The 20,274-nt window shown below is 47.3% G+C and overlaps 1 protein-coding gene across 1 annotated transcript; it reads right to left on the bottom strand.

The window, feature by feature from the left end:
* Window positions 1-4,580: 4,580 nt before the first annotated feature.
* On the bottom strand, window positions 4,581-12,532 carry LOC100676524 (nuclear RNA export factor 2-like). The gene is made up of 16 exons (XM_064278466.1): window positions 12,506-12,532; window positions 11,441-11,524; window positions 11,226-11,330; window positions 11,028-11,108; window positions 10,835-10,904; window positions 10,589-10,677; window positions 10,128-10,235; window positions 9,798-9,953; window positions 7,682-7,750; window positions 7,541-7,596; window positions 7,295-7,402; window positions 7,135-7,193; window positions 6,869-7,027; window positions 6,266-6,315; window positions 6,130-6,180; window positions 4,581-5,641 (listed from the first exon to the last, which is right to left on the bottom strand). The coding sequence occupies exons 1-16, from the start codon at window positions 12,530-12,532 to the stop codon at window positions 5,384-5,386; spliced, it is 1,530 nt and encodes a 509-aa protein (XP_064134536.1). The 3' UTR covers window positions 4,581-5,383.
* Between the last annotated feature and the right edge of the window lie 7,742 nt (window positions 12,533-20,274).

Genomic DNA, 20,274 nt, shown 5'->3' with positions numbered 1-20,274 from the left:
ATTATAATTTAAAAGTAATGCAGCTCATTATAAAAAAAATTAGGGTATACCCTGGGTAGCTTGATTTAGGAAATGATATTGAAATCATTACTCCCTGTCCTTGAACAGAGAGAATGGGACCCAGTTGGAGCTGGGCTCACAAGGACTCACATGGACACATCAACTGGGCCCTGAAGACAATAGCTAGGATAATCTTGGAAAATATCTTTTAGGGAACCTTCACATAAACCAATCAAACAGAACACAAAAGACTTTCCACTCTTATCTTTTTCTATTAGCATTTAGTGAATAGAAAATTTGTTGGACCAATGAAGACTCTCCTTACTGTCCTTGACTGTACCTGTACCAATGAATGTTAAGAAAGACAATTCTAAATGTAGGGTCACAGTTTCTAGCCAATCTGTGAAAAGGTGAAGCTTTCAAAGGTTTTACCCATTTGAGTGTTAATATTTTTTTTTTATATATACTGATGACTCTGTAATTTCACATGGCTGTGGCAGCATGCTTGTCTGTTTTCCCACTTTTGCTTATTCTGTAGTATTTCTTGGACTCAGGCAGACATGGCTCTAGCAGCATGCTTGTCTGTTTTCCCCCTTTTGTCTGTTTTATAATATTTCCTTGGACTCAGGCAGACATGGCTGTGGCAGCATGCTTGTCCATTTTCCCATTCTTGCCTATTCTGTAATATTTCCTCGGACTCTGGCAGACATGGCTGTGGCAGCGTGCTTCTCTGCTTCCCACTTTTGCCTATTTTGTAATATTTCCTCGGACTCTGGCAGGCATGGCTGTGGCAGCATGCTTGTCTTCTGGCTTTTGCCTTTTGAATATATGCTAAATAAAACTTTCTTTTTGCTTTACTAAACTTTGTGATGTTTTTACCCTAGAACAAGCTTCAAATGCCAGTGCCCAGAGAAATCAGGGCATTCAGAGCACTGGCAGATCCAGGACACAATGAGAAAAGCTTTAGACTAATTCTAAGTTTCACTGCTGAGTAGACATTCATGATTTACTTAACCTCTCCTAACTTTCTTTACTTTGATCTGAATTGTGGATTTAATAATAGGTAACTTCAATAAATGTTAAGATTAAAGAGATACAATTTAGAGTATCACTTCCTGTCCATTTCTGGGGGTTCTTGGCAATAAGCTAGCCCTCTGAGGGTGAATATGTAAAAATCACACACCATGCAAAGCAGTGACCCATCTTCTGGGGTTGATTCAGCACTCAGACGTGCAACAGGGGTGTATTTTCAGGGACCTTTCAGGACTCAAGCATAATTGGAGCAATACGGTAGGAATAGTTGAGGAGTCAGTGAGACACAGAAGAGGGGAGGAATTGTGGGCCCATTGTGAGACCCATCCTGAGGTGCAAACAGAACCCATGCTCCCTAAGGGCAGCTTGCTTCTAAGAGTTTCAAAGGGGAAGTGTCAGTGCTATGCAAACCCCGGTTCTCCTTCACAACTCACCATTCAGGTAAGTCATTCCTGAGATAGAGAAGGAGTATGTAGAGGCTAGAAATACCTTGGTCATGAATGTCCTGCCACATGGAAGAAGACATCAGGAATGAAGGTTAAGAATTTCCACTAGATAAACCTTTGTAAATTTCAATTGACTAGGTTTCTGCCTATTAAATGACGCTAATATTCTAGACCTGCCTCTGAAATAACTCTGAGACTTCTTAAATGCTGTTTGTAGGTGTTCCTATATCATTCAGTCACATAATTGTAGATGGTCTCTTAGATTTCTGCCACAGACGGGTCACTGTTTTGCGTGGTGTGTGATTTTTACATGCTAACCCTCAGAGGGCTAGCTTATCGCCAGGAACCCTGGGACACCTCACTGTGAATGGATAATATTCCTCTGCTGTCTCTTTATGAAGCAGAGCTCCTGGCAACAAGAACATGCTTTCTTCCACCAAACTGGGCAGACTTCCACCAATTGCCTCGGTCCCAGTTTAGTTGCTCTAATTAAAATGTTCTCTCAGGTGGAAAGGAGTCCTGGTGATGTGGCGGTTAAGCATTCGGCTGCTAACCAAAAGGTCAGTGGTTTGAGCCCATCAGTTGCTCTGTGGGAGAAAGATATAGCAGTCTACTTTGTAAAGATTACAGCTTTGGAAACCCTATGGAGCAGTTCCTATAGGGTCATTATGAGTTGGAATCAACTTGATGGCAGTGGGTTGGGCTTGGTTTGGTTTGGTCAGGTGGAAGTTTGAAGGGCACAGGTGTTCTGCTTTCAGCCAAAAGGCAAAGAGGTTGCTGTAGAAACTTGGCATCAAGATGGCGACTTTTCAATACACACACGCTCTTTCTCGCTCCAGCTGCAGAGATAACACACACATACATGCAGTGACACACACACATACTCCAGTTGCCGAGATGCACACAATTCATGCACAATGCTCTCTTCCCCTCTCTGTCTCTCCCCACCCAAGACCCTCTCTCATCGCCCCTTCTGGTGGATGGAAAGCACCTCCAGAGCAGGACACCATGCTCAGTCGAGCCAAACGGGACCATGAGCGCCCATCTCTCTCCCTGACCAGACACGAGGGCACCGAGTCCCAAAGCGGGAAAGAGGCCCCTTGGCTCTGGGACCCCCTTGGTCTTTCACATACCCATGGCGGAGGCACCCCCTCTGCTGAGTCCCAAACACCTTAAGGAGGGAACCTGCTCTTCTAGCTGGGTCAAGTCAGTCTCCATTGCAGGGCTCGAACAGGTTTCTTCCAGTTCAACCCCCTGCTGAGATTTAGCATTTCTAACAAGTTCCCAGGCGATGCTAATGCTGCTGGCTAGGGACCATTCCGAAAACCACTAGTAGAGCAGTGGTTCCCAAAACTTATTACACATAAGAATCACCTGGGGATCTTGTTAAACTGTAGATTCTGATTCAGTATACTGGTTCAAAGCCCTGGTATCACTGCAACTTCAGAGAAAGCGTGCTCAAGAAAGAGCTAGAGTGTACGTGTGTCTATCACTGCAGCTGCCTGGAGTATTTATTGCGAGGAATACTTAGTTACTGTGCGTCATCTCAGTCTCATTGAGTTCCTGGCCCGTATTAGGAACCAAATCAGGCCTGATTGTTTTCCTCAGGTTTACGTGGCCAGTGTGGGTACCATGGAGACTTGGTGAGTGCTGTGGGATTTGGTATGGACGGAGACTCGATTTATGATTCTTGCCTGAACCATTTATTACTATGGTAGTTGTCAGGTGTAGCTTTTCTAATTCTGTCATTCCTTTTAGATTTATTAGTTAGCGTCCAACTGTAGGATAGCATTTTCCCTTCTCCCTATCTATTCATTCATTCATGTGGTTGTTTATATCAGTAAGGTTTACCAACTGTTACTATCATTTCTTTTGATGCTCATTTTGTCCCTGAAGTGGCCAGTGGAAGCCCTTCATATTGGCCTCGGTATCCATTTGAAACCTCCCTAGAATTCATTTCCCCATCTGTAAGGGAAGTAATGATGCCTGCCCCAAAGCACTGCTTTAAGGATTTGAGGAGAAAAAGTCTGAAAATAAAAACCCACAACGTGTGTCATCTGTAAACCAAAAACCAAACCTTTCGCTGTCGAGTGAATTCCAACTCATAGTGACCCTATAGGACAGAGTAGAACTGGCCCATAGGGTTTCCAAGGAGAGCGCCTAGTGGATTCCAACTGCGGACCTTTTGGTGAGCAGCCATAGCTCTTAACCACTATGTGCAGGGAAGACAGGATGATGATGATCCTTGTGGCCTGCCAGTCCCACCAGAGCCCTGAGTTAGGAGGGAGCCCCAAGCAAGGGTGGGAGATGCAGCGGGTGAAGAGAGACAATGGGGGTGAAGTGGGCAGAGGAGTACTGAGTCCTCTGTGGGTGCCTGCCCTGTGCTGGGCCCTTCAGGACCCCAGGATGGTTCTAACCAAGAGCATTGCTGGCTCTCAGCTGCAGACAGCAGCAGGCTGGGAGCTGCCCAAGAAGTACAGGCCTGAAGGGCTGCGCTTTACCAGCTCCCTCCCCATCCAGGGCACCGCACCCTGCCCCTCCACTGGAGCCCTCATTCCCCATTGCTCCAGGGCCTCAGGGGAGGGTCCACAGTGGACCCCTTCCAGAACTGACCCTGAAGGGCCTGCCTCATATAAATGAGCTAACTTCTGCATTTAATAAGAATTCTAGGTTGATACCATTTTCCTATCTCCCTACTGGTTTCCTTATATATCAAGGACATTAATGCCATGCCAGTCATATGTGTGAACATGTTCTTCCCAGCTTTTCATATGCTCTTTAATGCTGTTTTTCCCAGTTTTTTTAAATTTGAATAGCTTTGTATGGCTAAGAAAGCAGTACCGTTCTCTGTATAAAAATAACCTATTAGTACTCTAGGGACATAGAAGCCCTGGCCCCAGGTTTATCAGGGTTAGAGAGCGCCCCACCCCCGAAGCCACAGAGTGGGCTTTACTGTGGGTCCGGGATTTGAGTCTTTTCTGTACAGTTTCCCAGAAAGTCCCTTACCCTCTGGGACCTTCCCCTTCCGCTTTGCAGGACAGTGATGATAATGCGTGCCTCCATTGGATACCGCAGGGATTTGACATAACATGCAAACTCACTCTTTATTTCTAAAAGAACCAGAGAAACTGGGTGGGACAATTAAACTGAACAATGGCCCTTTGGGTGAAAGAGTGTCAGCCCCACGAGGTCAGCCTTAGCTTCCTGGGCCACGCAGGGCCTCTCACCTCAGTCACAGGCCAGAGAAAAAAGGGAGAACAACAAGGATGACAAAGATGATCAGAACCGTGGCTCCTTTGGAGTTTTCGTCGTCAGAACCATGGAATACGTCATGAATGTGTCTTCTGGGATCTAGAACCTAGGCTGGAGGGAGGGAAGGGAGGACGTGGGGCCTCAGAGCCAGGAGCCCTGAGTGTCATCCCTAGGCCACCCGGCCTCCACTCACTTGGCCCAAATTTCCAGACCTTACCGTGGACAGAACGAAAATCTTTGAGGCTCTGGTGTAATCCCAGTTGTTGCTATAAAGGTACCTGGGGTGGAGAAGGAATGGGTGACACCCATCAGGGCCAAAGTGGAGACGCTAACCACACAACCCCAGGTCCTAATCTATGTGTCAGAAACATGGTTTTTGTGACATAAGCAGCAGAATGAGCACTGTGGTGTGGGGTGTAAGGGGGAGAACGCCTGGAAACCCCAGTGCCTGTCAGTAAAGGAACAGGGTCCATGGAACTCAGAAAGTGCCGTGCACCTGTTCAAAAAACTAGATGGTGTAGTACGTACTGAGAAGCAGAGATGTTCCTTGTGACAATGAGTGAAGTAATGAAGCAAAAAGCATTACCTGTGAGTTCCCATCATTCAGTCCCCAGCTCCTCCCAGCTCACCCCATCCCCACCCACTCCCAGCACTCACCTCTGAGGCCACCCAAGGTACATCCCAGACTGGGTAGAGAACGCTGGCACCATTTGCTGCTGCTCCTGGTAGAAGGTGGGCATGGAACTGGAGAACGGTGTGGACACTGGTGTGGAGAAGGCACCCCGAGTCCCCATGAGGCCAAGGTCCCCCACACACAGTTGGTCGTTCACGATGCATAGGCTGGAGGAAGAATGGGCCCTCAGACAGCTGGACAGACGGACAATCCCACATCCCCAACAAGGATCCTGCTCCTACTCAGCAACCACTTTCCTCCCATCCCCTGCTCTGCCTGCCTCCTAGACTCCTTGGCCGGTACCCTTTCCCCTCCCACAGAACCTGCCTTTGGAGAAGTAAATCCCAGCTGCACTAGATTCATAGGTTACTCCCAACCCAGGGAGTGTTTCACACCAGACTTTACCCTTTACAACAGCCCAAGGAGGTGGATACTCTAATTCCCATCATCAGAGGAGGACACTGAGTTACAGAGAAGTTGTATAACTTGACCAAGGTCACACAGCTGGTGAATGCTGGGGTCACGGTGAGAACCCTCTATTCCAACGTCAGAGCCTACGCTCTTAACCACTGGGCTAGGCTGCTCCTGGGATCTACCTTTTGGAATATTGGGGAAACCCTGAGGAATGCACTGTCACCTTCCCACACCACTGGCCCTAGGCTGGGATGGATGTTCCCATGTGGCACCCACAACACAGCAGTTACCTGGAGTTGCTGGAAGGAGTACCGATGAAGATCCGGGTGAAGGCACGAACATGAGCCTGAAACGGTCCTTCCACTTCAAGGACAACAAACAACAATTCCCCTCAGAGTTGCCCATGCTTTACATGCTCACCAGCAGCTTTCCCCAGTCATGGTCTTACCTGATACTCCTGTGGCACCCTGAAGGGGGCCAGACAGGGACAACTGCCCACTGGGAGTCAGCAGGGGATGTCAGCACTGGGGAGGGCAACCACAGGACCAACCACAACCCAGTGATAGGGCCCTATTCTGTGTCAGGCCCTGTGACACACTCTTCACTAGTTCATTTGGCTTGTTTTTCACAGCAGCCCAAGAGATGGGTATTACTAGTCCCATTTTACAAATGAGGAGACTGAGAGGTAAGCAAGTGTCCCAAGGTGTCAGAGTGAGGGACTGGGATGACAGCCATCAAACTCCACAGCCTGTGTCCCTAACCCCTGGGCTGTGCTGGGGCAGACAGGTATGGGCGTAGGTCAGACCAGGGTGGGTGGGGGGCAGGGTGGGAGCTGGGAAGCACAGAGGGAATAGGAAGGGAAGGGATCAGGGAAGCCTGGAGAGTTCTGAGAGGGAGTCCATCAGGGGGAGGGAGGAGTGGGGCACATGGGGAAGGGACTCTACAGACACTCACCCTCCTTGAACACCCCGCTGACAGAAAAGCAGAGCATCTTTTCCTGAAAGAGTAAAATAGCTCAGGCTCCCAGGATCCCCCTAAACCCCCTACCCACCTCTGCCCTCTGGGCCAGCCTCAGGGAGGAAGCAGGTGCTCACCGTGTGGACACAAATGTCCACCACGAAGGAGCTGATGTCATGCTGGGTTCTGGGCAACACACGGAGGGAGTTAACAACATCATATTTTGTGTGTTTCAGCAACTGAATCCACAGGACTGTGGGGGTAGAAGAAGAGAAGGTCAGGGGCTGCCTCACTCACCTGGCCCTACGACCTACCCCATCACACCTCCTGTCCCACCCATCTTCCCCCTCACACACTTACCGGGGTCCTTCAGTTTCTTTATATTCCTGCTATCCCTGAAGTACTCGTGCAACCAGCTTCTAGAAGAAAAAGAGGAACAGGAGGTGGGGGACTGGGCAGTCTCTGCTGGGGGGAGTCACAGGGCCCAGGACTCCATGAGTATTGGGTCTGTGATACTCACGGAATCAGGTCCTTAGGGTTGAAAAGAATGGTCAGCGAGAAGCAGGCCTCATCATGGTAAGCACCCAGAAGACTCTGCCGGTCCCCATAGTCATAGATCCGGTAATACCTGTGGGGAAGTAAAGGGGACAGACTGTCTGTGGTCTGTACTCCTAAGTGGACTTGAAAGCCCCCCATGAGCAGGCCTGTGCCTGGGTGGCCTGGGCCTTCCCAGCCCTCCCTGTCTCTGAGCCCCAGGGGTACTCACTGCTCCAGGAATTGCATGACTGAATTCTTCAGGGTCTCAGATCCAAAGACACTTCCCTGGAATTAAAATAGTCCTCAGGACCACAGCTGTCTTCCTCTCCTCACCCACCATGTCAAGCCCTGCTTGATCCCACCTCCTCACCTTGCAGACTGGTAATTTCCTATAAGCTACAATTCCAAAGATAATGGGTGGGGGTAACTCGTGGCCATCCTGGGAGAGGGAAAAGGAAGTCAGCAGTGCAGACCAGGGGGTGGTATTGGATGGTCAGGGGAAAGGCTGGACCCAGGTGAGAGGGAGGATCAGAGGTCAGGGTGAAAGGGCCTTGGAAATTCCATGGGCAAGACTACTGTGAGGTCCTCACCAGGGGGTCCCAGAAGCCCATGAAGTACTACGGAAAAGGTCCATAGCCTCTGTCAGCGTCCCTCATGGGTCCGTCCTCCATGAGGATTAGGGGTCAGATCCAAAAATCTAACCAGGTCAAGATCTAAGGGACTCAGGGCAGGTTGTGAGTGCTGTCTGCATCAGCTAGAGGAGTCAAGGATAAAGGAAAACACTTACCAGGCGTAATAACTTGGGGAATGAATCCAGGATAGACCTGTGAAATATCAAGACAAAAGAGAAAAGCAAGTAAAGACAGAGCTGGGCCACATCATGGAAGCAAGCACACCTACACAGGAACACATCCAGGTGTGTCCACACTTACAGTCAGTCCAGTGCCACCACCCCTCCTGGACCCTGGGCACCTCTCCCATGGACTCACCCAGAGAAAGCTAGTGGGCCCTCTCTCCATACCCCTCTCCCCCCACTTCCTCCTGGGAAGCTCCCACAGGAATGCCCTGACCCCCTTCTCCAGTGACACAGAAGCAGCATGTGGAGCCCAGGCTCCAGGGATTCCTTCCCCTCCTGCCTCACTTACCTCCCTCCAAGTCCCCAGGGAAGGCTCTGGAGGGAGGAGGGAATGGGGTGGGGGCCAGGGCTCTGCTCCCTCACCAGTGTCCAGTGCTCTGCCAGGCCTGGCCCTGGACAACACCAGGATACCCACAGGGATGGCCCCAGATGCTGGGGAGGGAGATGGGTAAGGCAGGCTCAGGAGGCAGGGAGGGGGTGAGGACAGAAAGGGAGTGCAGGTAAGGAGGGGAGACATAGGGGAGTGGAGACTAAAGAGAAAGCCAAGGAAAGGCAAGGGGGAGAAACTTACTGTGGGTGGTGGGGATTAGGGAGAAAGGGGGGAAGAATGGGGAAATGGTTCCCCTGCTGCCGCCCTGTCCTTCATCTGCCCTTGGCTGACCCTGGGGCCAGGAAGAAATGGAAGACAGGTACTTGTTGGGCTGGGGCCCATTGGCCTTTGTCACCTGTGTCATGCTATCTGAGCTGGGCATGGGAAACAGAGCAGCCAATGGGGCAGGAGACCTTCCCCAGGAGGAAAGGTTCAGGTGAAGGCACAGCATGGGGTTCAGGATCTGTGGCCCCTCTTATGAGCGCCACCTTCTCCCCGGATGGCCCCTGAACAAAGGTGCCTGTCTTACTTGGTCCTTTGTATGAAGAATCAGACCATCTTGCTCTACCCGGTGCTCCTCTGAAGGACCAGGCAGGATGCTGTGACGTGGTGGAGGGAGGGGGCAGTGGTCCTGAGAGGACTGTCCCCCCTGTCTCCTCACCCACCTCTGTCCCCAGCCTTCCACACTTGGCACCTGCCTCGGGATACCCTCTGCTAAGTGGAGGTGACCCACTTCTGACCGTTGACTCAGGGAACCCAGCTTTCTCCCCCAGGAGGGCCCAGTTCCTTCACTGGGCCATAGGAAAAGATGTCATGATAAGATATCAGACTAGGGAAGGTCGGGGGACCCTTCTGGAGCAAGGGAGAGAGGCCCCATCTCAGCTCAGATGCAGGAAGGCCTGTCTCAGCAGGAGGCCCTGGTCAAGGGGAGCCTTCACAGTCCAGGGAACCAGGATCCGGCTCCAGGCAGCCCCAGTGAGGGAGCAGGGCACAGTCTGGACACCCCTGGTCCTGGGGAGGAAGGGGAAGCCCTGCTTCCTGAAGCACATTCAGGGGAGGCCATGCCAGAGAAGGCTGGGTGCAGAGAGGCAGAAAACAGACCCCAGCCCCAGGGGAGCAGTGAGCAGGCCAGAGGAAGGCAGGGAGGCCTCTAAGCACAGGTGAGAGACAGAGAGAGAGAGGGCAGGCCATGTGATCCTCCCAGAGGTTTGGGGCTGCAGCCTCCTACTGAAGGGCACTGTCAGGGGCAGCTCAGGCTGCCAGGGAGTGAAGGTCCTCAGAAGGATTGACCGTGGTTACCACTGACCTCACATAGGTAGACTGTTTTGAGAAGTTGTCACACAGTGGGTTTCCTTCTAGCCACAGCTCTTCGAGCTTCAGCCCTTTTATCTTTTCCAACTCCCAGGCTGACTTCAGCTGAGAAAATGGGGAGGAACGAGGGAGAGGAGTCCCAGGGAAAGAGAGACATCTGAGCCCCTGCACCCTCAGCCCTCACCCTCACCCACAGGCACCTTCCTGCCTCTTGTCATCACCCTGATGAGCACTGTCACCCACCCTCAACCCAAATTCAATCTGGCTCCCACTTCTTACCTCATTGTTGGAGAGGTTCAGGATCTTGATTTTGGGGGCCTTCTGTACAATGTCAGACAGGCCATCCAGCTGGTAGAGTTTGTTGCTACGCAAGTTCAAGGACAACAGCTTTTGAGAATAAGAGTTAAAATGATGGTTACTATCTAGGGCCTCAGAGACAAATCTGCCCTCCATCTCATCCTTTCCATCCCTCTACTTAAATACCAACCAGGGCTTCAAACTGATTCGTTCTGGTTCAAACCCCAGCTGAGATTTTCCATTTCTAACATGTTCTCTGCTGAGAATTTGCATTTACATCCTCAGGTATAGGGAATCAGAATCTACAGTTTAACAAGATCCCCCAGGTGATTCTTATGTATAACTTCCTGGGAACTTGTTAGAAATGAAAATTCTTAGCAGAAGTTCTAACTGGGACAAACTGGTTCAAAGCCCTGGTACCAGCACTGGACCTAAGGCCTCACCTCAGAAAAATTCTCTTCAATGATCTTCAGAGTGGCACCCATGCAGTTTCTTCTATTCAGGATCATGTCAATATTATGGCCTACTAAGTCTTCGGGAAGTCAAGAGAAGGGGATCAGAAGGCTGAGATGGACCAGCTAGACCAGTAGCAGTGCCAGTCCCTCCCTATTAGCATCCCTAAGTCTCCCTCCCATGCGTACATACCCCTTTGCCCTCACCTGCCCTGGAATTACTGTTGTCAGCCATACCTGGGTCAAAGCGGAAGCTCTGGAGGTCAAGAGCTTGGTGAAAGTAATCATATCGTTTGTTCATGGTCAGCTGCAAAAGCAGAGATGAAGATAGCAGCTCAGAGGCAGTCATGGCAGTGATGGGGAGATTGGAGTGGGGAAAAAAGAGGAGGGTCTGGGTGTGGGCACACAGCATGCCTTGAGTCTGCATTACCTTTAGCTGCTCCATTTGTTCTGGTGTCAACTTATTTTGCACAGAGTGGGGTACAGTAGAGTGATTGACAAAAATACGTATCTGCAGGAAAGAGAGGCAAGGTAAGTGCCAGGAACTGTAATCCCAAGAAAGAGATTCCAGTCCCTGGTCTGTCTTCCTGCCCTCAGACTAGGTACAGTTAATCACTTTGACACACACCTTTCGGTTCTCTTCATCACGAATCATGGAGCTGACATTCCTCAACGCAGATGCAGTGCTAGCATCCTGGACAAAGAACTGGGCCTGCATTTTCACGTAGTGGAACTACAGGGAGCAGAGGCAATAGCAATAGTGTCGGAGACTAAAGGCCCCTGCTGATCCAGACCACCCTCTTCCCCTCTACCCAGTCATCTGGCTTCACCGTCCACTCTTACATCAACCGGGGTGAAGGGAACATTGCAATGGCTCTGGATGGAATCCAGTAGCCAAGTCTTGTCATACTGTCTCCCGTAAGGAATCTAAGGGTAAAAGAAAGTATAAGAGAGAAGAATGACAACATGGAATTAAGGGTGGAGAACAGACCCTACCAAGTGTTCTGTTTTGATCTTCTACTGAGATTTAAAAGACTTCTAAAGAAGGGACCATTGACATGATTTCTTATTTTTTGTGCCAAATATGGATTTTCTAAATCCCCTTTCTCTCCATGTAAAAGCTCTCCTCCAAATAATCAACCTAAGAAGTTTAACATGATCTTCCTTTCATAAGGCCCTGCCTGCTCCTCTGATCCAGAGATTTGTGTGCCCCCAGCTTGAGCCAAACTGAAACATCCAGTGGGGACTTGCTCTACCTCCTTGGTAGCAGTTCCCACCTTTGCCTTTAGACAACCTCCCTGGCCTTCCTGCAATCAGCCTTTTCTCTTTGTATTGTTTCTCTCAACCTGCCGTTAGGTGATCAAGGATTTTTACTCCTAGTGATAAAAAGGGCAGATTACAAATCCTATCCGTCCCCAGCAAAGTATGTAATGTCTCTATAGGAGATCAACACAACTCCATTTGACTTGCCCTCCCTCCTCGAAACATTCCATACATTTTGCCAGGATACTCACTGTGATCTTGAACCAGCTTTGGGGTATTTCATTTTGCCCCTTTCCCAGCATTTTTCTCCCTGGATGAATTTGCTCTTTCCACATGTCTATATCAGCGTGGAATTGGCCTTGGTAATGCCACTGGCTTCTTCTGTGGTAGGGTCGACTGGCACAGTGGGTGCTGTGGGGAAGTGAAGAGAAGGAAGGCATCTGTGAATGCTAAGGAATTCTTCTTCATACCTTTGTTCACTGATACCAAGGCTACAATAAAGTTTGCTCAACCATTAATCTGGTCCCAGCATTAACCACTCTACTAGGTTGGAGAGAAGAGGAGGAATGACAGAGTTACACACAGGGTTACGTATTCCACTGGCTGGTACATACCACCGTGCTGAGTGGTCACTTACTATCTTACTCCAGGGCCCACGTGGGCATCACTCATTGCCACGTCTCCATCTTGCTCCTGGTGTAATGACGAATGAATGCCAGGGCTGACTTGTTGAGACCTATTTCCATATCTCCCTTGGAAAAGACCCCAGCAGTGACCTCTTCTTTGAAATGAGGTATGTCTGTTATTATACTCTGAAGTTAGAAAAATAGATTAATACAAAGAAAACTAAAACCACAACATGGTAGAATACGTACCAGTGGTCGTCTGAATGGACAGAGAGAAGTTCTGTGATACTATCATAGCTAATGAACATCACTGCATTTTACAGTCTAAAAAGAAATATAACAGTGCTTAAAAAGTTGGAAGACTCCACTATGGCTCCAGTTTCTCAGAGATGAGAGGTAAGGAGCATTTGCAGCCCAGGAGAGAGGAAGCACAGTGGGAAGGGCTTGGGCAGAGGATCCATTCTGGGCTGTTAGGCCCTGATCTGCCTCTTTCATGCTGGTGAACCTGGGAAAAGTTGCTTAACGTTTGTAACCCTCACTTCCCTCCTGTACTGTAGGTGGACACTACAATCTACCTTGAATGTGTGGTGTTATGTTTCAGGGTCAAGGTGTATTCTCCGGCTGAATGGAGAATAAGATAAATGAAAGATGAGTCCGAAGAAAATATCTAGAATAACGCCTGGTGAGACAAAATTATAGAGGATAATTAAAGAGAGGGGGTGAGAGTTAAAGGTGATATTGTGAATAATTATAACAAATGTTTAATTGGAATCCCAGAGATTCCATGGAGAGAAAACAGTGTGGAAACAATATTTTTTATTGTACTTTAGAGGAAGGTTTACAGAACAAAGTTGCTTCTCATTAAACAGTACACATATTGTTTTGTGACATTGCTTGCCAACCCCACAACATGTCAACACTCTCTCCTTCTCGACCTTGGGTTCCCTATTACCAGCTTTCCTGTCCCCTTCTGCTTTCTCTTCTTTGCCCCTGGGCTGGTATGCCCATTTAGTTTCGTTTTGATTTACGGGCCTGTCTAATCTTTGGCTGAAGGATGAACCTCAGGACTGACTTCATTACTAAGCTAAAAGGGTGTCCGGGGGCCATACTCTCAGGGTTTTTCCAGTCTCCGTCAGACCAGTAAATCTGGTCTTTTTTCTGTGAGTTAGAATTTTATTCTACATTTTGCAGAAACAATATTTGAAGAGATCATGGCTGAGAAGTTTCCAAAAGTCACAAAAAACATTTAAGTCATAGATTCATGAAGCACTATGTATGCCAAGTCTAGAGGGGTGTGAGGAAAACCAAATGAAGGCCTCTCATGTAATACCGCTGAAATCCAAAGGAAGAGAACATATATTCAAAGCTGAGAGAGGGAGGAAAAAAATTACCCTCAAAGGAGCAACAACTAGAAACTATGGTAGCGTAAAGAGTGAAATTATATCTTCAAAGTGCAGAATGAAAATAATTGCCAAACTAGAATTCTGTACCTAGAAAGAGGTTATGTTTCAAAAGTGGATGATACAGACATTTTAATGTAACAAACAATAGGCAAAATTGTCACCAAAAGATAAAAAGGAAATACTAAAGTTTCTTCTTCAGGCAAAAATAAATAAATAAATAAATAATATATATATATATATATATATATATATATATGATCCCAGATGAAAGCACATAGATGCAAGAAAGAAAGCACAATGACATTGGTAAATATGTAGGCAAATCTAAATAAGTATTGACTGTCTAATGCAGTGACTAATTTCTTCTGTTTTTCACAAAAAAAAAAAAAGAAGAGGAAGAAATTACTCTCCAGGAATTGACAGAATACCAACTGAGATGTTTCAACAAATGGATGCAATCCTGGAAGCGCTAACTTGTCCATTTCAAGAAATTGGGGAGATAGCTGTCTGGCCAACTGACTGGAAGCGATCCACATTTGTGCCCACTTCAGAGAAAGGTGGCTCAATAGAATGCAAAAATTATCGAACAACATCATTAATATCACAGACAAGTAAAATTTGGCTGAAGATCATTCAAAAGTGGTTGCAGCAGTATATCAACAGGGAACTGCCAGAAATTCAAGCCAGATTTAGAAGAGGATATGGAACCTTTTTTTTTTTATGGAACCAGGCATATCATTGCTGATGTCAGATGGATTTTGGCTGAAAGCAGAGAATACCAGAAAGATCTTTACCCATGTTTTATTGACTATGCAAAGGCACTTGACTGTGTGGATCATAAAAAATTATAGATAACATGAAAAACGGGAGTTTCAAAACACTTAATTGTGCTCATGAGGAACCTGTAAATAGACGTGAGGCAGTCGTTCAAACATAACAAGAGGATACGGCGTGTTTTCAAGTCAGGAAAGCTGCGTCAGGGTTGTATCCTTTCACCATACTTATTCAATCTGTATACTGAGCAAATAATCCAAGAAGCTGAACTATATAAGGAAGAATGTGGCATCAGGATTGGAAGAAGACTCATTAACAATCTGCAATATGCAGGTGACACAATCTTGCTTGCTGAAAGTGAAGAGGACTTGAAGCACTTACTGATGAAGATCAAATATTACACCCTTTGGTATGGATTACATTTCAGCATAAAACAAAAATCCTCACAATTGGACCAATAGCAACATCATAATAAACTGAGAAAAAAATGAAGTTGTCAGGGATTTCATTTTACTTAGATCCAGAATCAATGATGATGGAAGCAGCAGTCAAGAAATCAAATGACATATTGCAATGGGCAAATCTGCTGCAAAAGACCTCTTTAAAGTTTTAAAAGGCAAAAATGTCACTTCGAGGACTAACATATGCCTAACCCAAGCTATGATATTTTCAATTGCCTCATGTGCATGTAAAAGCTGGACAACGAATAAAGAAGATCAAAGAAGAATTGATGCCTTTGAATTATGGTGTTGGCGAAGAATATTGAATATACCATGGACTGCCAAAAGAACAAACAAATCTGTCTTGGAAGAAGTACAGCCAGAGTGCTCCTTCAAGTGAGGATGGTGAGACTTCGTCTCACATACTTTGGACATGTTATCCGGAGGAACCAGTCCCTGGAGAAGGATATCATGCTTGGTAAGGCAGAGGGTCAGCAAAATAGAGGAAGACCCTCGACAAGATAGATTGACACAGTATCTGTAAGAATGGGCTCAAACATAGCAACAATTGTGAGGATGGCAGAGGACCAGGCAGTTTCTCATTCTGTTGTACATAGGGTTGCTATGAGTCGGAAGCGACTCAACGGCACCCAACAACAACAATTTCTTCTGGGAGATTAAATATATATAGAATTAAAATGCGTGACAATGAATTGAGAGAGGTAAAATAGAGTTAAAAGTGTCTAAAGCCTCTGTTTTCTGAGAGGAAGTAAAAGAAGTCATTTATAATTAATAGTAAATATTGTAATTTCAAGGATAAGCACTATGAGAATGACAAGAGAATGTCTAACTAACCTGCCAAATGAGGTATAAATCAAAATGTTAAGAAAATTATTTATTTTGAAAGAAAAGAGAGGGAAAGGAAATTAGAATAGACAAATATAAAGCAAATAGTAATATGGTATATTTAAACCAAATTATATCTGTAATTAACAGAAAATGTAAGAGACTAAATATTTGAAATTAAAAGTTAGATGTTGTCAGACTAGATTAAAAAAAAATTCCATCGAATGCTCCTTAAGAGAGATACATGTAAAATTTAATGATATAGAAAATTTAAGAATTAAAAAAATGGCAAAAGATATATAATTTGAACTGTAACTGACTGAAAGCTTGTATACTCATATTAATAAGATAAAAAGTATATTATACTTTAAGACAAAAACATTATGAGAGAAAAGAGGGAGATTTCATAACGATAAAAGGTTCAATTCCACAAGAATATAATAATAAAACAACTCTAAATTTGTATGCCCCTCTTAACAATGAGCCAAAATATACACAGCAAAAACTGACATAAGTAAATGGGGAAATGGGCATGTCCACAGTGACAGTGGGGCGTTTTAACTGAGTGACAGACAAAACAGGTAAAACCAACTTCAGTTAGGAGAAGACCATGTGAAAAACACAATTTCCTTAATTGACATAGGACACCACACATAGGAATGTTAAAGAATAGTGCATCAGTTGGGCCATAACACAAGCCTCTAGAAACTTCTATGGGAATAATTCAGTCTACTCTGAATGGCTGGTAAAGGTGGGTTCCCAGCCCTCCCCACCTCTAGTATGAATCCCAAGAATGTTAATTTTCAATACCCCCACCCCAGGTGACCCTTCCTACTCCCCAAACTCTGAACCACATGACTCAGGCCTTTCCCTCAACCTGGGGGAAGATTTTACCTCAGCCATGACCAAACCACAGGAAGAGAGGGGGTCTCAGGGCCCACTCAACCCCCATCCTCAGGAGAGTGGAAAAGTTACCTGGGTACTCACCACCCCCCATCTAAAGGGGTCTGCTGTTATCTAGTGTGGTGGGGGAGGGGCCCAGAACCCCACCTGCCTCCTGCACTGACCGACTCACCCATGGTATGGTCTACAACCGGTGTCCTGTCACTACTGTTCTCACAGGAATTTCCTGAGGAGAATCTGTCAGGTCTGGAGCCTGGGGTGTGGGGCAGATCAAGGAGGGTTGTTGAGAAAGGCCAGAGCACTCCCCAAACCACCTTGTCAGGGCCACACGAGCAAGATGGAGTCCTCACAGGAAATCTCTTCCTCAAGAGCATAGAGAGGAGAGCTCTGGGGGCCAGAGAAGACTTAACTTCCTGTTCTTATGCCCCCTGAGTTTGCTACTAGTCTGACACCAGGGAGGCGTTCCCAACTGAGCTACCCCCCTACCCCCAGCTGAGGTGGTTAACTAGTATCAGAAGGCCTGAGACTCAGGTACTGTAGCTGCAAACTCAGGGAACTGAGGGTAGGCTGTGCACCGAGATCTGTGTCTGTTGTATTACATCGTGTTCCTTCATTCTGCAAACCCAAGGAGCTCTGAGGGCCTGCTGCACGCCAAGCTCTGTACTTGCTACATTACATCTATTTTGTTCATATATTCCTCACAAGGGGGCCGTGAATGCTGAATCACCAGCACTCTGAGGTTGCTGAGGCTTAGAGAAGTATAGGAGCTTGTTTGCAGTAGCTCAGATGATACATGGGAAAACAAAAAGTAGAATTGAGCTCCATGGAATGGGGATAACCCCCTCCCATGCATAGCTTTAATAAAGTCTTGCTGCACTATATGGAGTTTTCTTACATTAGGGCAAAGTAACAGAAAGATCTGAAATAGTCAAATGGCAGGAAATAACTGCAGCCATCCTGAAGCTGCCACCAAGGCTTCCCTGCTCTGCTGCAGTTTCCCCCTCCCTCGAAGCCTGCCATACTGCGGTATCTAACTGCAGCTTGGCCCCACCGGGCTACAGGCCTAACCTCGGTTGGAATTTTGTGCCAGAATCCCACACATGCGTGAATCTTGGCACATGCAGGACCTGAGGCGCGTGGCCCTGAACTTGACCCCAGTCTTGAACATCGCAGGCAAGGAAGATGTTCTTGGCACACAGTTGCACCGAGCCCGTTTGCAAAGGGAAAGTTCCCTTCCTTTGCAATATGACTCAGCACCTGGATCTCCAAATATGGGCATAGGAGGGATCGAGGTTTTGGATTTTGGGTGCCAATCCCTACCCCCTGGGGACCTGAGAACATAAAAGCTCCCAGCTTCCTTGGGGGGGGGGGCGAGCACATGGTCTTTTGGCTGCTAGGCCCCACCTTACTCCTTGTTTGCACAAACAGTAAATTTCCACTTTCTGTTTCCCTTGCAACTGGTGGTGTGGCGTCAGTCTTATTTCGATCAGGCTAATAGGACAGGACAGCAACCCACATTCAGCTTACAAATTCTGGCGACTCCGGCGGGATCTGCCAACTCTAAAACCTGGAGATTACTTAGAGCATCATTATGGCGTTAGTTATGTCAAGCTCTTAATCACCCATTTTGAATAGGAGAAAACATGTTGTAAGGTATTTGGGTATTTGTTATGTTAAGAGTGGAACAGGCTGCTCAGCCATATCTTGAACAGAATCTAAAGACTAGAGATTAATCACAGCTTCTACAGCTATACGAAAACAAACAAGAAAATATATTCTACTTTAATATTAAAACATTGGAGAAAATGTATTTTCTCTACTTCATGGTTAGTATCCGGACCCCGCAGCCCCTTAAGGCGCACCCCGACCCCATTTGGTGGTCAGTAAGGAGTTTCAGGTGGCCACCTTGATCCCCACCCTGGGAAGTCCCGCCGGGTCCCCACCTCAGCTTGGAAATGGAAACTGCGTAGGGAATTGGTAAGAGTTCCTCCCCTAAGTTAAGGTAAGCATGAGGGACCAGGTTGTTCCACTGGTCTTGGAGGAGGAGGGGGGTGCAGTCCCCTCTGCGGAGCTAGGCAACAAAGATGGAGACAACAGCACTATCCTAAGACCAGACCCTAAGCATAGGATTCACATTACTAAAGGAAGGAAGTGGGTCGTTGGCCCCTGGGACCCATCCTCAGCCTAGTTTGGGGCCCCTCGCCCCATCAGTGATGAAGAGCTGTAGTATCGGGAAACAGTATTTAAGTCCCTCAGGGGTTGCGCTGCCATCGGCGACAATCTTTCTGTGTGGTCACCCTATTACTGAATTGGTTATTGGCAAACTGGTAATTGGTGATTGGATTGGAAACTGGTTTTTTGTTGTTGGTAAATTTGGAAAAGAGTATTTAAGTCCCTCAGGGGTCACTCTGCCATCGGCGACCGTCCTTCTTTCTCGGAACACTCTTTTTTTCTTTCCCTTTCTTTATATCTGCTCCTCGACAGCAGAAAACAGATGATTTCGTTTATGGTCATTGATTTTGGTTAGGTCCTTATTTTGGGTTTGGTTCAAGTTTTGGTTTTGTTTAGGGCCCTGGTTTTGGTTTAGGGGACGTCCTTCTCATATTGGTGTTCTTTGTCCGTCTGGTGGGCGCTCCTCTAGGTTGGGGGGGGGCATCCTTCTGTCTGAATGCGTTTGGAACCAGTGTTCTCTGTTTGTCCATGTGTCTTCATGCGAGTGTGCAGGTGTAAGAACATGGATAATACTGAAAGCATTCGAAAGTGTTCATCCTTAAGGTACACTTTAAAGAATTGGGAGAAATTCGGTTGTGATCATGGGAAAAAGATAAAGTCCACTGTACTACTGCCAGGGTTAGTGATGAACAGCCCTTACAACTCCAGCAGTGCCCAAGGCGTGGCTCTCTTCCCAGACCAGCGCTGAGGGGGGGAGGGGGAGGGGTGGAGAATTAACCAGGGAAAGCAGTTCTAATGTTCCGGGAATGTTCCCTTGCCATTGCCCCATACGAGGGGAGCGGAACACCCTATGGAGGGACTAATGTGGCCCAGGGTGCCACAAAGCCAGAACAGAGCCAACAGGGAGGGCCAGCCCCCAGCCAGTATCCCCTCTGCCAAACAACTCCAGCAGTGAATAGGGGCCAAGTTCCCTTTAGTACAGCGAACCCGATTAACTGGATGTCTCCAGAAACCACAGAAATTGTATGAACTGTTTACTGCCATCTTTAACACTTCTGATCCCACCTGGGCAGACTGTCAATCTTTCTTAAGCACCTTCCTCCCCCAAGAAGAGAGGCAGATGGTCCTAGACAAGGCCCAAGAGCAAGCCAAGAGGCGACATGATGCTCAGCTGACCAGAGATGCAGTCAATGCTATCTTCCCCCTTCAAGACTCCCACTGGCAACACAATGCATGGCAGAGTAAGGTAG

Source organism: Loxodonta africana, chromosome X (genome assembly GCF_030014295.1).
Source record: "Loxodonta africana isolate mLoxAfr1 chromosome X, mLoxAfr1.hap2, whole genome shotgun sequence".
Lineage (NCBI taxonomy): Eukaryota > Metazoa > Chordata > Mammalia > Proboscidea > Elephantidae > Loxodonta > Loxodonta africana.
This window is presented reverse-complemented; position numbering and strand designations above follow the sequence as displayed.

What these genes read in the sequence shown, in the direction of transcription:
- LOC100676524 (XM_064278466.1), bottom strand. Translation starts at nt 12,532, where the DNA reads ATGAGTGATGCCCACGTGGGCCCTGGA. An exon ending in TTCCCTTCACCCCGGTTGAT is followed by an intron (nt 11,331 to 11,440) that starts GTAAGAGTGGAC and finishes TGCTCCCTGTAG; the next exon opens with TTCCACTACGTGAAAATGCA. An exon ending in GAGCTTCCGCTTTGACCCAG is followed by an intron (nt 10,678 to 10,834) that starts GTATGGCTGACA and finishes GACTTCCCGAAG; the next exon opens with ACTTAGTAGGCCATAATATT.